General features: G+C 33.5%; 1 protein-coding gene across 1 annotated transcript; it reads right to left on the bottom strand.

Annotated features, from left to right (window-relative positions):
- Positions 1-902: 902 nt before the first annotated feature.
- Positions 903-16,055, bottom strand: LOC111617942 (toll-like receptor Tollo). The gene is made up of 2 exons (XM_023359336.1): positions 15,746-16,055; positions 903-5,214 (listed from the first exon to the last, which is right to left on the bottom strand). The coding sequence occupies exon 2, from the start codon at positions 5,169-5,171 to the stop codon at positions 1,674-1,676; it is 3,498 nt and encodes a 1,165-aa protein (XP_023215104.1). The 5' UTR covers positions 5,172-5,214; positions 15,746-16,055; the 3' UTR covers positions 903-1,673.
- Positions 16,056-16,630: the final 575 nt, after the last annotated feature.

Raw genomic sequence — 16,630 nt, 5'->3', positions numbered from 1 at the left:
ATCTCCTATCGAAACCCTAATTTACCTTTCGCCTAATTTGTGCATGCACTAGGTAATGGTGCAATCAGTCAAGAGATGAGTAGCGATAAAGATAGCAGCAGCTAGACGAAAATGAAAGGTGGCAAGTGATGTTGGTGGTCTCTAGATCAGATACAAATCTCGGAATGCAAATCGTACAATAATAGAGCGATTGTGGTATCCAGGAGTAGTAATTTGCCTTCAACAAGTTTTTCCTACTCACTCGGAGATGCCACAGACCTTGAACTCGGAACGCATTTCTCATTGGTAGGTCCTTAAACACCGATTGGTACCAGTTTCCAATATTAAACTTGTTCAAATTGATGATATGTGAAATGAGAGCGTGGGAATGTAGATAGCGTGCTTTAATTATCATAAACATGTCAAATATATAATCATGTTGGAGGTTTTTCTAATAACATAGTGAATATTTAAGTCTAAATAAGATTGATTTAATAAAAAAATATATATATCTTAGACTTAGATCTCTGAATTATAATGTTTAAAATTGCAGCTTTTAATGATTTTTCTCTAATTAACTCTATTTAAATATAGTTTACATAGAATCCACTTATTTAAAAAGCTGTTATCAGCTGTTTCTAGAGTTTCATTATTTTAGATGTAGTTTTTTAAGCTAATTTTAAAAAATTAGACTGGATCTTAAATTGTTATAACAATTTAAAAGTATAAGTTAGATAGATCTATTATTAATTAGGTTTTTTAAGCCAAAATAGGAAATTATATTCTGTCAAACGTCGAATATTTGACATTTCCAGCCTAATCAGAAAATTTCATAATAATTTAAAGTAATGATCTTTTCTGGATTTAATACTATTTTTATAGTAAGAAATTATGTTAAAAATATCTAATATTTACGTCTGTTTCATAGAGATTTGAACATTTTACATATCACGGACTGAGTCATTAATCTGTAATGTGCTAGGGCTAGGATTTTTGTCAGAATTGGAACCTTTAATTCGACCTCTTCTCATGAAAACGGTAGCTCATGTTCATCGAGTTAAGTACTTGCGAGGGTGTGGTCGTGATTAATGATCCTCTTTCTCTTTCCAGTTATTTTTCTTTCATATTCTGCAGCCATCATTAATTATTCCAACAATCGTAATATCAAATGATGAAGTTTTATTAACAAAAATTATTTACACAAGATAAATAAAGTTCTTCCTCTTATTTTTTTGATTCTGTAAAGCTTACATAGAAATGGGCAGAGAAAAAAAAAGAAAAGACTTGTCGAAAAGTCACTGACTGCTCTTCACTATCACAGTCCTCCTCTATCATGCTGTGAAGCTTTAGCACCGATGCTCTATACCAGATCACAGGAGATTTCCAGCGGCAGATTTGTATAATACCACAGTAAGGGCCTTCTGTAAACGTAACGGTGGGTATAAGTTATTTCGTAACCATTGAATTCGCATCCTAGTGAATGAAGGACTTTGGGCCCTGTTGGAATGCACTTGAATAAGGATGCATTTTAGTCACTTCGAGTTTTTTTTAGGATAAACGACTCTGTTATTTAGTAAAATCGGCCCTCGACGGATGTACAATCCAAGTGAAAGGCACTGGACTCGAGTTTCGCACGCGTAGTGATTGGTACTCAGTCCATCGGGTTCTTTAAATAAAAAGATTAATATACAACACTAAACCAGTTTGACGGAGTTAGAAGGTGGAGAAAACTGGTGATTTTTCGGTTCCGTCACTTTCCCGTCCGGTAGGGAGTAGCGTAACTTTTCCCAGAACCTCTTATCTCCCCAGCGTATAACTGGAGAGGAGTGGAAGCACATTTTGGCATCCGGATCCATCTCTTTGAAGGAAACCCTATCGAGTAATGCTACCACCAGTCTATGTTTGGGGTTGCGTTGTGATTCTCTATGCGCCGTCTTCAATTCGAAACGGCACCATTCACTCTTCAAAAACTGCTCTGACAGCACCACAATGGTCCTATGACTGCACTCGATGGCTTCCGAAATGGCTTCTGCAACGTAGCCAGCAGAGGGCAAATCTCTATAACGAAGGCACAGTCTGTAAGGAGGGTTCCCACATTCAAGTTCGGGGGCTAGAATCTGCGCAATGAAGGCTTCGTCTTTTTTACAATAAGAAACGAAAGCATCGAACAGCTTCTCGTTCTCGGGAGTGTAATTGTTGCGATGGAAAAGACGGATGCCATATTTAGTAAACAACCACACTTTAACATCCTTTCTATAAATGCACGCGATTACTAACACAAATACGACTAGGAGCAGCACAGACGGTGCAGTGATCATTACAGGTATGTAATCTTCTATAAAAACAGCCTGGAAATAAGTAATGGAGCTACGATTGTTGCACAGAGTCGAAGAGTTGAAGCTGCGAATGAGGAGCCCGTGAGTCTGATTAGACGAACAACGCACACTTTCTACATCCTGCACCTGTTTTGTTGATTGTAACCAATCATAAAAGTCTTCAACATACCTACATCCACAACTCCAAGGATTATTTCCCAATCTGACATCACTCAAATGTCTATTAAGGCTCAGCATCCACACCTGATACTCTGCAATACGATTGTGATGCAGATGGAGCACTTCCAGTGATTTTAATGGTATAAACGTAACGTTAGTCACAGTAACGATTTCGTTGTGATCTAAATACAATTCACGCAAGTGATATAACGTTTCGAATTCAAATCCGTGAAGAATGCTCAACCGATTATGATTTAAATAAAGAGTTCTGAGAGATGTCAAACCGTTGAAGGTACGGTTATTTATAGTAAGAATCTGGCTATTGTTGAGATATATCACGCGCATATTCTTCCTCCCGATGAAAGTATGGCTAGTTAACTGGGAAATATCGTTCCCATCCAGATAGAGCGCAGTCACGTCCATGGGGATGCGTAGAGGGATAGAAGTATAGTTGCCGCCACTACAATCGACAGCATTAGTATTCCAAGTCTGATCTGCGTAACATGTACAGTTTTCAGGGCACACCATCTCACAATCGCAGGCATCGAACTCGCAGCAGTGACACAAAGCGAAGCAATGGCTCTTATAGTTGCACAGGAAGTTTGAAGTGTTGGCTTTGGAGAGTGGTAAACTTTTATGATGTCTAGTAAATGGAAATTCACACATAACACTGTCCAGATCCACAATTTTCGGGTACTGTCGACTAGTGTCCAAATTATTGATTCTCTGGAGCCATTCCATAGTACAGTCGCAATAGAAAGGATTACCAGCGATAAAAATTTGAGGTGGTATATCAACAGTCTGTAGGCGTAAAGAATTCATATCCAGATTGCGAATCAGATTATAAGTTAGATCGATACGTGTTAAATTCGTCTTGAGCATAAAAGTAAACGGGTTGATGTTGGTAATTTGGTTGTGGTTGAGGTTGAGCATCTGAACACTGTGAGGGAATGACGAAGCTCTTATTTCTTTTAATAAATTATATGAAACATCCAAAATTTCCGTAGTCATATCGGATTCAAGTTCGAAGTAGTTACCTAAAATATCCAGCTCATTATCATGTAAATCTAGGCTCTTCAAATGATGCGGAACAAGAGCATAGTCGAACCACGTTATCTTATTTCTGGATACGTTAAGCAGCTCGAGGTTGTGTAAATTCATGAATAAGCCATTAATATCTGTTAGAAGATTGTCGTTCAGTTCTATCACCTCCACGTCAATAGCTTCGTCAAATATTCCATGAGCCAAATTTTGTATACGATTCTCGCTCAATTCTATGCGTTTCAAGAAGGGAGTATCCTTAAAAATGCCTCTAGTCAGGTTACCAATATCGTTGCGATTGAGCTGCAAAGTATGCAAGTGTTTAAGATTTTGTAAAGAAGAATTATTTATCTCGTTAATAACGTTATCTGATAGATCTAGGCGTCTGAGGAACTGCAAAGATGATATGGCACTTGGAATGCTTTGGAACTTGTTTCCAGACAAGAATAACTCCTGTATGCTACTACAGTTGCGGAATGAATCTTGTTGTATAACTTCTAAAAAGTTATCCTGTAAGTTGAGAATTGCCAGAACATACAATCCGTTTAACGTAAAACTTTCTAGGACCTTAAGCCTGTTTCCGCCTAGCATTAAAGTGTGGAGGTTGTACAGTGCCGAAAACGTGTTATCAGAAATCCATTCTATCTGGTTGTGATCCAATAAGAGTTTTTGCAAACTGTATTGGGATTGGAAGATGCTGATATTTATCCTCTGCAAACGATTATAGCTTAGGTCTAGCACTACTAAACGTATCAAATCCGAGAAGGTATCGGAACTAAGATGCTCATTTCGAAGTAAATTGAAGCTGACGTTCAGTACCAACAATTGTTGAAGGCCTCCGAAACAATTAAGAAGAGCTTCTAATGAATTATTCTGCAAGTGAATCTCTTTAATATCTGTGCTCCCACCGAAAAAATCTTCTGGGATGCTGCTTAATTCGTTATTGTTAAAGTATACCCTCTGTAGCTTTTTCAACGATGTGATGGCATCTTGACTTAGGAACTCCAATCTGTTGTGTTGTAAATTTAAAAGGCGAAGATTGGGAAGAAGTAGAGGCTGTAATCTCACTAAATTGTTAAAAGATAAGTCTAGCTTTAATAGTTCTTTCAGGCATCCTTCCAGGATGAACTCCTCGAGGAAGTTGTATGTCAAATTTAGCACTTTGAGGCTTGGAAGGCCGCAAAAAGCGGTTAAGGACAAGGTATTTATGTTGTTATGGGCTAGATTCAATATCTCCAACTGTTTATGCTCCAAGATTTCGATGTCTAGTTGTGTTTCGTTGTTTGTTAATAAAGTTAATTCGCGTAGTTCACTCAGAGCATGGAATGCTTCCGCAGTGACATTGGCTACTCCGCAGTGAACCAGTTTCAGTGTTTTTAACCAACTTAACTGACCTAAAGTACTGTTTTCTAGTTGACTCGGTTGGTCGCGGCTACAGACAACAGTCAGTGACGTCACAAATTCGATCTGGAGAGTGAAGTTCGTCCTGAGTGACGTCAAAGTGGGGATATGACATATCACCTCCGCTTCTTGGCTTTCTGGGCGGATTAGTTTAAATTCGCACTCTTCCCCTCGCACATTCACAAAAATCGCTAAGAACACCAAAAGATGAAATAGAGACTTCCACCTACTTCTCTTCTTTTGCGCTTTATCCATCTTTTTTCCTTATTTCACCCTTTAGAACTTCATGTTTATCCTTCTGTAAAGAAAAATCACTTATTTTAGAAATCATCGAGTGGATAGAAAGTTCTAATAACTAAGTTTTTTAAAGTTCATATATCAAAATTTCACGCTTTTCAACAGATAAAATGAATTTTTTGCTTGGTGCACATCTTCCGCCGTTGAAGAGAAATTAAGATTCGATCAGCTGGGTCTATAATGCTTCAGAAAACAGCCATTATTATATACAATAATCTAAGTAAATTATTCAATTTTCTGCATAAAAATACACGTTAGAGACGAAATTATAGATGGAGAAATATATACCAAAAATATTTTACTAACTCAAAAATGCCGCCAAGTAAACTTTAAGTTTAATGTTACTCACGCGAAGTACCATCTGAGGAAGCGGCGACAGGAGGCAAAACGGGTTTCGGGTTACTTTTTATGTTTTAAGGCAATTTTTGGCAATCCATAGACCTGCAACGCGTGTAAAAAAACGCGCAAATCGGACCCTTTATAAAGTGTATACGTAGTAAACAGTAGGAGTGTCATTACTTTTATTAACAAGCGACCATAAAGATCATAATCCGAATCCCTACGATACTTAAAAATTGTAAATCTCGAATTTCTTTTCTATTTACGACTCGAAATAACTGCATTTAACGTCAATAAGGCCTTGAAAGTTTTTGGTATCTTGTTAAACAAACACACACAACCACTCCAATTGCTTCACTGTTATCCTTCCCAAATTGGAACCTTTGAGGAAATCTCTTTTGGTTTGTTTCGATATAAAGTAAAGTTTTAAATTTAAATTTACGATAAAATAATCAAACAATCTTATAGTAATTTTTATACACTAAATAAATTCAATAACTATATTATTATTGGTAGTATTAAATTATTTGAAGAACTTCAAAAACCTTATGAATATTCAGCTTTGTTCTGACAGAGTTCTATAAAATTGTTAATAACAAACTCGAATACATAGCTTAAAATTAAATTTATGTTTTTATTTAATAATCAAGCATTTATTTTTAATTCAATTTTAGTTTTATTAAATTATCTTAACGATATATATAAACGAATACTTACTTATACCAATCTCAAAATATCCAATGTTTTCAATCAATTTAACTAAAATCACAGAACCGACCCCCTTATATATAACGGAGGGACGGGCCAATGACAATGACTAAGAAAAATTTCTCAAGTGGGTACAAAAATAAAGGGTACAGTACCTGTTGTATACATTGTACTTGTTTCTATCCTTAATTTTTATAGTATGATATAAAATAAAAATACATATTGGGGAGGGACAGTTTACCGATACAAAAATATTAAGGGGATATGTATGTCCATTATTGTCGACGCCCGTGATTAAAACTAAGTTTCCTAGTTAAAAAATTATATAAAATATGAAAATTGGATAACATTTTTATAGGTCTTAATACTATTGTGTGCATAAAGATGTTATGTTAGACAGACATTTCAAGTAGCCTATGCCCAAGCATAACCGCAGTCTAAAAAAGTAAGATATGTAAAATGTTCGTTATTTACATAGCCACCAAAGCAAAATATTTCACACCTGGTATGTTGACACTAAAATTCTTTAAAGCGACTTTTGGTAAATCTTGATATAACACAAATAAAAAATATTTTAAAAATCATTACTTGCTTGATCGGACTTTTCAAAATGTAAACTTGACCATATCTCAATCTGTAGCTGTGTTTAAATAATTCGAAAGTTAAGCTAAGTTAACTCTTTATCCTTTAACAGGAATAAGTTCAAAGTTTAATCTAAAATTTGTATTACTGTTACATCGCTGAACTGGCACCATTCGACATTTGAAAATGTAAATCCAAACTGCTGTTTGAATTTAAACTGCCCAAAATACGATGCAATCTTCGGCATCGCTTCAAACTAAAATGGAAATTTTTATGGAAAAACAGCTATAAAACTGTATTCTTCATTTAAAATATGAAAGTTTAGTTTAACTAAAGTTTTATTTATTAAACTATGGCGAATCCAAAGTTAAATATATCAACTTCAACCGTACCAAAATCTGATGCATTTATCTAATTATGTGAAATCAATTTAAGATTTTCCAGATTAAAAGCTTGATTTAAATTAAAAATTAAATTTTACAGCATTTAAATTTCATTTCTTAGACAGGAATTAGTATAAACTCAATAACAAAGCGTTAGACTTTCCATGTATAACGATCGTCTACACACAACAACGTAAATAGGAGCGTTAAAAAGAAGGAACGTCAGCTTGTCTGTTCGTCTAAGCTTAATCGATATTTCAACTTGTCCCGTAATGAATATATAGTTAAGGATCATAAATATCGTAGTTTGTTTATTGATTTTACCGAATACACTACTTACAGTTTAGTCTGCAGATGTCAAGTTTGATAGATGTAAAAGTGTAGAAATCGGTAAATTAATCAGGTTGCAAGGAATCAAAATAGTTTATAGATGCTGTAAAATCGTTTATAAACATATTTTCTAATTGGTTACGTATTTAAATTATTTTGTACAGTTATTAAGATGAAAGGAAAAATGAAAAGTTGTTTACGTCAGTGGAATTTATTTAACGTTTCAAAGGCTTTGTCGGGATGTGATAAGAATAAAATTAAATATCGAAAACGGAAATATAAAAATGGACCCACCTGGGAATGTTCCTTTTTGATTTAATTCACTTCCTTTAATTATAATTCTGAATCATTTTCGGTATTCTCTTGAATATTCAAATTGTTTTTGTCTTTGATTTAAAAATTTCTCCGCTTTACAGATTTATTTTAAGAATTTTCTAATTTCAAATTCGCTTTACAAACAATCAGCAAATCACTTTTATAATCTCTTTGCTTTCGACTTTTCAATATTCTTCCATTTCTAAATCGCTGAATAATAGTGAAAACATTTGCATTTTTAAATTTCTACTCTTTTATACTTCAGAAATTTTGTAAATTACAAAATATTTAAGGAAAATTACTGGTTTTTAAGGCTTTCTTTTTCGTTCGATATTTTTTTTGAATTATTTTTTCTCTATTATTCAAAAAATCTATTTTTGACTTTTTTCTCGACTATCAGAAAGAATTTTAAAGAAATTAGGGAATATTTCTCTTAAGAAAAGTTCCCTAACTCCTACAGAATTTGTTGCTTGGGGCGTTTATTCTCAAATCTCTTTATAAAATTTCTTTACTTTCGTGACTTCTGTGGGCAAATTCCCTACTTTTGAATTATTCTGTCAAAAATAGGGAATTTTTCGAAGAATGGGGAGTTTTATAAATTCCTTGAAAAACGCATCGTTTTTTTTTCTTTCAAGGCTAGGAAAAAATCTGCTAATTTTTAATTTTGTTCTAAAATTTTCCAAAATTTCTGCTCATTTCATCTATTTTGAGTTAGTCTCGAAAAATAAACAACAATGATTTTAGTTTATTTTCCTCATTATTAAATTATATTTGCTAATTTAAATTCTTAAAATGAAAATTTTGCTTTATTAAAATGTTTATCCTTCTAAATCTACAGAAAATTCCACATTTAATATTCTTTTAGCATCAACCTAAAAAAATTTCGCTTTCTTTTTAGTAAATATATTCAACAATTTTACTATAATATTTTAAAAAAAAATTAATTTTTATCTTATTTTTACTACTAAATATAGAAAAATATGAAAGTTTTTCTTTACGTAGCTAAAAACTTCACACTTAAAATGTTCAGTCAGCTCTTATTTTAAAATCTTAAAAAAGTATATATTAAATTCTTAAATTTAAAACATTTAACTTACAAAAATCCTAATTTTAAATTCCAAAATATTCAATAATTTCCTCCAATTTCAAAGAAAGTTTCTTGTAAATCTTTACTGAAATATTGTTAATCCAGAACTTTTTATGTCTTCAAAAATCTCTAAATTTTTTAATTCTCAAATAAAAAAAATTGACCATGCTTTTATTTTTCATCGTTTCTACATTGAGACAATAAAAAAGAAAGGCGAAAAAGGTATTGAGTAAAACAGGCATGGCCTCTAATAAAAGAAAAACACTCCACCATAAACCGCAGTAACAGGCAGCAGAGGCGAAAAGAGTGTCATTTCGGAAACATAAAATCGAACAGAAAAGCAATTAAAGTGCAGTTTAAGTGTGGGTATTTCACACTCAAGCACTTCACTGCGGTCCCCTGTAATCTTAATTATACTGAATTGCAGCAAAGGTCTGAGAATGGGATTGAAAACGACTCGGTTCCTGACCACAAAATTTCCATTTTTCCACAGAAACCGGGAGGATCAACAGGTGTTTTCTTTTATATGGAAGCTCTACTCCACGTTGAAGTTTTTCGGAGACAAGAACTTAGAACGGGAGGAGTCGTAACGTTGCAGATATCTACTTCATCCCTGGCGCGTTGTATAGAGAGGCTCATTACCGCGTGACGCGTCACAATCCCAAGGTAATTCCAACGTAATTAGTTACGGAAATGAGAAGCTTTTTCATTCATTTCAGAGAGAAGAATGGTTTCTGCTTAGCTAAGCGATTCATAACTTTCAAAAATGGAAAATTGTGTTTAATGCATGAATCAGCCTCTGCTTCGATGGTCGTTGAGAGATAGTCACTTGTACGAAGCAAATCAGTCGCATGATTTGATTGGTTAGATCGACAGATGTGTTTTTATCTTATTTCCAGATTTAGAAATGTAAAATCTGTGCAAAATTCCGTAATCTCTGTAAGGTTTTATGTATCAAAAAGCACTTTTTTCAATTGTACGTGCAACTTCGAAGAATTAAGCTATTTTAATTAAACTGCTAAGTAAAGATGTAAAATGATCGTAAGCAATTATAGAAGTTAGGAAAAATTATATAAAAATCAGGGCATAATTCTGTAATTTGTATAAATTGACTCGTTAAAGCGTGCAAAGTATTTCTCGTTCACAAAGCTGGTTAGTAATTAACTATAAGTAGACAAACGAATAAAAAAAGTAAGTTGTGTAAAATCTATGCAGGGTTTATTAACAAACTGAATTCGTTAAAGCGTAAAAATATATTTTTTCCCTAAATAAATAAGCCTTTTTTTCCACAATAAAGTGAAAAACAATATAGGAGTCACCAATTAAGGGGAAAGGAAAGTAGTTTCAAATTCTTCAATCAGGCAAAGATATAAAGAATTAAAAACAAATTTCGAACAAAATGTCAACATGTGTAAAATTAATCTGTTAAAATATATAGTTTATATATAGGGGAGATCGGGGCAAGATCGGCATGTTAAGCTTTACTTAAATTTTGTGTAATAAATACTGCTGTAAACTGAAAAATAAGCTTTGCANTTAATTTGTTTTTTAAAAAAAGCGTTTGACAAACTTGCCCCGCTTGCCGAAGTTGCCCCGATCTCCCCTATATATATATATTTCTTTCCCCCAACATCAAGCAAACTTCTAAAACGCCAAATATGCTAGGTGGCTAGCCATTTTTTTCTGGTTAGATAAAAGTAACGATAGGATAAAAGTAACGATAAAATTCAAATAACATTCGATAATATACATAGTTTAATAGATTTACACTAAAATATAGATACTTTTCTATCAAAATTGCGTAAAGTATTAAAAATCTATAGGGTTAAGTACGTAAAAAAATAGCGATTTCAACACACTAAACAGGAGAGGACAAATTAAAAAAACCGATTAAAAATTTCATTAAATTTAAAAATAGTCATAAATTTAAGCTGATAAATTATGCAAAATAAAACATATTTTTTCCGAAATACATAAATCTGTAATTTCGAAACGTAAATCAAGACAGAAAGGGAGTAATTTTGAGATCGCCAGATAGGCGAGGAAGTAAGGAATTACATAAAGAAAGCGCTTATTTAATAAATTTTCTAATTATATTTTCAATTCGTATTATGTAAAAGAACGGACCCGACCTAGGAGTAGCCTCTACCTTAGTGGATCCTCTCCGGAAACTGGTTCTAACGCCAGGAAAAAAGTAGATAGAATAGTGTTGGCCCTCCTATACAATCCAATTGGTTACGGTGTCCATCACAATACATGTAAAAATTCCTGATATAACGAGGCCTAGGTTAGCGAATGTCAGGTAGAAAAAATATGTACAGTAAATAGTTGAGGTGGAGCATGATTCCGGGAAGTGCCGCTTTTATTGATCGAGTCTCTAATTTGTTATCTTTGAAGCATGACCCAAAGAAACCGCATATCTATTGGAAAATTAGTGGGTTAAATGATGCTGATGTAACAGAATGTAACCGTAATTATTTGCTAATATACTCTTCTTTATCGGTTACTTTCTTAAAATAACATTTCCGCTCAATCAGCAGTTCTCGTCTTCCTTTTTATTTTCATTTTCTCCACTATTTAAAGAGAATATTTTCGAAATTTTTCTTCTTCCGTATGCTTTTAAGCTTACAATTAACAGCAATCTTGATGGATAACGTTACGAATTTCTTCAAAAATATATTCGTTCCATTAAATATAGTGAAATAGATTATATATTTCGTAGAACTATTTCATTTTCTTGACATTCTAGCGCATTGTATCTGCGAAGTAATCCGTTTTCTCGACAGACTAGAGAATTGGCGTTTTCAAAAAAATAAATTCTCGTTTCATTAACAATAGCGAAATATATATTTCAAAAAATATTTCATTTTTTCCCACTTTCTAGGCAAGTTTTTTTACAAAATATTTCACTTTATCGCCTTTTTTCCCCCTCTTCTTCAAAGCAGTTCATTTTGTCTAGTCTTTGGCAAGTTTTTGGTTTCGAATACTTCATTTTCCTCGACAATCCAGTGAGTTGTACGTTTCAAATACTTCACTTTTCTCCACAACCAAGAGTATTGTATTTTTCGAAATAGTTCATTTTCTCGATATCCTGGGGAGTTATACGTTATAAACAATTTTCTCGACGATTTTTATTATTCTTTTATAGCTTTTCCTTGACAATTTACAGACATACAGTTTATGAGAATCTCAATTTTTTTATATAAATTCTTAATTGAGCGTCATTGTTAGTTAAGGTAATTTTTTGTTACTTTATAGCGAACCGTCTCTCATCTGTTTTATTAAAAATATAATTTTCTACCCGTACATTATTGTCATTCAACTGCTACTCCCTATGGCCCAATCATTCAAAAAAAAAAAAAAAAAATGATTGAGGTGAAAGTAGTAATACGTGGCATGCGTCATCATTGGGTTCTTTGATAGACAGCGCTTTGTTTTACAAGATCTTTGTTTAATTTTATCTTTAATAAACGTTAGACTCGTACACTAAAAAGTACACAAACAGAACAAAGAGCACTTTTGTAAAAGTTCTGCATAATTAAAAACTTTCTTCAACATTTTTATTTCTATTTCAAGAGTTATTAAATATTTAACTTAGTTAATTTTTCACAGCAACACGCTCTTTTCTATCTCAAATTTAACGGATTAATATTATATTTATGTATTTTTTTTCTCAGTTATTTGAAGTTTTTTTAACGTGTATTTCTCTCTCGATTATGTAAAAATTTGGCTTGTAAATGTATAAAAATTATCACTCGACAACTGCCGTTCGGTGCTGCAAATCTAGAAGAGGCAGTAAAAGCAGGTTTATTTTGTTGCTACGATAACATAACAGGATATAGAAGAATAAGATAACGTTGGATTGAGTAGAACTTCATAAATTTCAACAAAACTACGTTTAAGTTTCTGACATGTGCTGCAACTTCAAGATATCGATACATGCTTGCTATGGCTGTACGTCAATATTCAGCTTTTCGATTAAACGTTAAAAAGGAGAGAACTCGACTTGGAAGTAAAGAATCTTTCTATTTTTTTATCATTTTTATTTTTAAAAAATATTAATGTTGCACAGCACCGGGCGCGTTTTATAATACTTGATGATAAATCGGCAATCGGATTGGGAAGAGAGGAGCATCCATCATCTCGATGGATGCTGTAGATATCATGCACTCATCGACGGAGAGGATGTTATTATCAATGATGATCGAATCTGCAAACAAAAAAAATGCGATACTTAATCCTAACGCGGCGCTGAAGCATTGCGATGAGATGCGACGCGCTGGCGCGTTGAACGCGTTAATGCTTATAAATTGAACTTTTGAACGGAATTTATAATACGGGTTTCCTTATTTAAAACAATAATTAAAAAATAATAGTTATCTGCTCGATTTTTAATAAAACAGAGGCAAAAGATTTCCGATAACGATCTGATTTGATGCGACTTATCATAAAAGTCTTTTTTTCTCTTAAAATATTGTGGAACGAGAGGAAAAATATAATAATAATAATAATAATACTTTTAACACTTTTTCTTTCTATAAAGGGCGATAATAAGTAGCTGCTATCAGATTTTCCAACAATTATTGGTTCAGAAAACTTCTTTTATTGGCGTGGCGCTTTGACGAGAGATGCGACGTGTGGTATATACTCTGCAAATTTTAGTCCTTTTCGTTATTTAAATTCCATTTTCTCATCTAAATTGTCGGGTGGGGCGATAAAGAACGACGTTAGTGGTTCTTCCTATCAATTACTGTTGTAATTGTGTCAAAAGGAAAGCTTTTAGCAGCGGTTCGCTTTAATCTGCTTTATGGTCGTTGTGGGAAAGTGCACATGCTCTTTGCACCTTCGTCACGATTAGTTTAACGTTGACCATCTAATAAATTCGTTTTGTATTTTCGGTTTAAACCATTAAATCCTTTTCTACGAATCGCTTTTCCATTGTTTTTAAATTGGATCCATGTGAAAGTCCACCTTCGAATACATTCCTACTTAAAACCTTTAAAAATAAGGTTCTATTTAGATTGCCGTAGCTAATTTTAGACCCCTTTCAAGTGCTATCCACTTCCAAGAAAACCATTGAGGCCCGATGCGACATCGGTATCAAAGGCCTTTTCCCATATGGAATGTTAAGTTTAAATCTAAACGGTCTTTACGCTTAATTCGAAAGGGTCAGTTTTTGAGTTAGGAGTAATTTAGGCTCCGGGCGGAGGTGGAGCCTCACCCCGAGCGTTATAAACCTTCCTAGCGGGGTGGATATTGTTTAAGAGGGCACCGAACTCCGATACATAAATCGGCCGCGCGCTATTTCAGTAGTTAGCACTAGAACAATCGTTCCCCTAAAAAACAGGAAGAAAATTCACAGGAGTAAATAATGTAGTAAAGCAAATTACCTGTTTTTTGTTTGTATAGTTTTTAAATTCGAATTTAGGACAAATGTTAATAATAGTATAAAGCAGTTTCCTCGCGCGGCTCTCAACATTGTTACACCTTAGACGAACTTTTTTTTAATCTCCTACTTGAGGGTGGTCGCACTTTGCATAGTACAAGTTAACATATCTTTTTACTCTTCGGCCTAGAGGCAAGACGGGTGGCCCACCCCGAAAAAGTCACGATTCGCACCTTCTTGACTTTTAACAGGTTCGGAAAGCAACTACTGTTTTTCCTACTACACTTCTGACCATTTCGCTACAGTATAATAGCCTCGAGGCTCTATAAATCAGCAGTTAAGAGATCCACCTGAATCTAGTGTGTTTCGAAAACTCATAAAAAATACAAGGTCTCGCGTAAATTAACAGTTTTCTTTGTAGTATCCCATCAACTCATGTGATATAGTATTTGGAGGAAGTAAAGCCGGTATAGGATTAAAACCTTCCTATTTTACTCTAAGCTATTGTTGATTCAATCTGTAATAGATTATCGTGTTAAATCTGCATGTATCCATAAATTTAACACGATAACATTTTAGATCCGAAGGTAGAAAATGAGAATCTTTCATCAATAATTAAATCGAGATCATTTTAAATCACAATATATATAATGTACTGTACTTAGTGAAATTACAGTATGTAAGCTATGAATGTGTAGATTAGAGCATTTTTAATCCACATTTATACTAGCATTTTTGAATATTTTAATACAAAAGTTATATTTTTATTAAATTTTAATCTAGAGATCTTCATAAAAATATATACTTTTGAATCTATATTATTCAATGTATAAAATTCTTGGTAGAAGATACTTTTAATACTTTATAAATGCACACCTGTATAAATAAAAGTCTAAAAGTAACTTCTACCAAACGTTTCACAAATTAAAATTTTCATCTTTGAGTAATTGAATGTAATTGATTCAGCCAATTTTCGAAAAATAATTTTAAAAAATGCTAAAATAAGTTAATAAATTTCATAATTTAAACGAAAAGAACGGAACAAAATATTTAAATTTACAGATCTGTGAGTAATAATGACTCGAAAGATTATTTTCGGAACGTGTAATTTAAGTAAATTTCTCTAAAATCTGTACAATTTAACGGTAGAAAAGTTAAGTTTCGAGTTAAAAGAACGACTATATCTATGTGCGAATGTTGTAAATAGCAAAACTTAACAGGAACTCCGCTCTTGAAGCTTATTTTAGTGACACGATATACAACGCAACCACGCCGAACGAGTTAAGACTTTAGTGTGATCGATCAAGGTTACAAAAGAGTTGAAGAGCGTGAAAGTCTCTTTTTGAAAAAAGCTCATGCTATGTTAGAGATGCGAAAAAGTCAGGGGTAAAAAAATACTCACTTTATCCACGCTTTTAACAGCGATAAGGCCGCATGTCAATGACTCATTGTTAATCTCTGAGATACAACCACACACCATAAAAACGTTCTACAGACTGAAAGAGTGGCAACATTGCTTGCTCTTTTATATCGACGCTACCGCCATCTGGCGTTGCCAAAGCGAAACTGGGGAAGGTTATCTTATCGCATTTCTCATTGGTTCGCTTAGAGTGCGACGGAAAGTCGAATTGCAGGGGTAAGGCCTTCTTACCGTCCTATTTCCGTCTTCGGTCGGTTTAAGCACTTTTATATCTTATACAATTCCATGCTACTACGAGTATTAAATTAAATAAAACTCCACGCGCTAGGATTACCGAGAAGAAAAGATGGAATTGTATTCTGTTCCGTTAATTCTGATAGGAGTTTCGCGTTAATTTACAAGGTTAATTACTGTTATCTTTCTCCCCCTGTAAAAAGTCACGTGACACGGCAAAGGTTTGCTTCTTTTCGGCGTATGAACGAAAGCAGAAGGGGAGCATAAGGTGGTTTAATGATGCGCGTGATATCCGCAGATGGTGATGAGGGAGGTCGTTATCGCTGATTAATGAAACTCTCACGTGATCGATCGATGAGAAGTGTGTTTATAAACAAACTACAACTTTTGCTCTTCTTTTTTTATTATTATTATTATTTTAATTTTTCCAGGTTTAAACTTTTCCGGTTTTGACACCGTTCTGATTTGGAGCGTGTAAGCGATTAGCGTTGATAATGTTTGTAGCAGTTCGGGGTGACTGATGACTTTCCTAAATCACACTTTTATGATTTTAAATTGACTCGCTGTTCACTTTTTTTTTCTCTTTCTCTCTCTCTCTCTCTCTCTCTCTCTCTCTCTCTAATTTTTCTTCTT

This window comes from Centruroides sculpturatus, unplaced genomic scaffold (assembly GCF_000671375.1).
Source record: "Centruroides sculpturatus isolate CEXI.00-Female unplaced genomic scaffold, Cexi_2.0 scaffold57, whole genome shotgun sequence".
In the NCBI taxonomy this organism is placed as follows: Eukaryota; Metazoa; Arthropoda; class Arachnida; order Scorpiones; family Buthidae; genus Centruroides; species Centruroides sculpturatus.
This window is presented reverse-complemented; position numbering and strand designations above follow the sequence as displayed.

Excerpts from the sequence above, each read along its gene's own strand:
- LOC111617942 (XM_023359336.1), bottom strand. The coding sequence starts at position 5,171 with ATGGATAAAGCGCAAAAGAAGAGAAGTAGGTGGAAGTCTCTATTTCAT.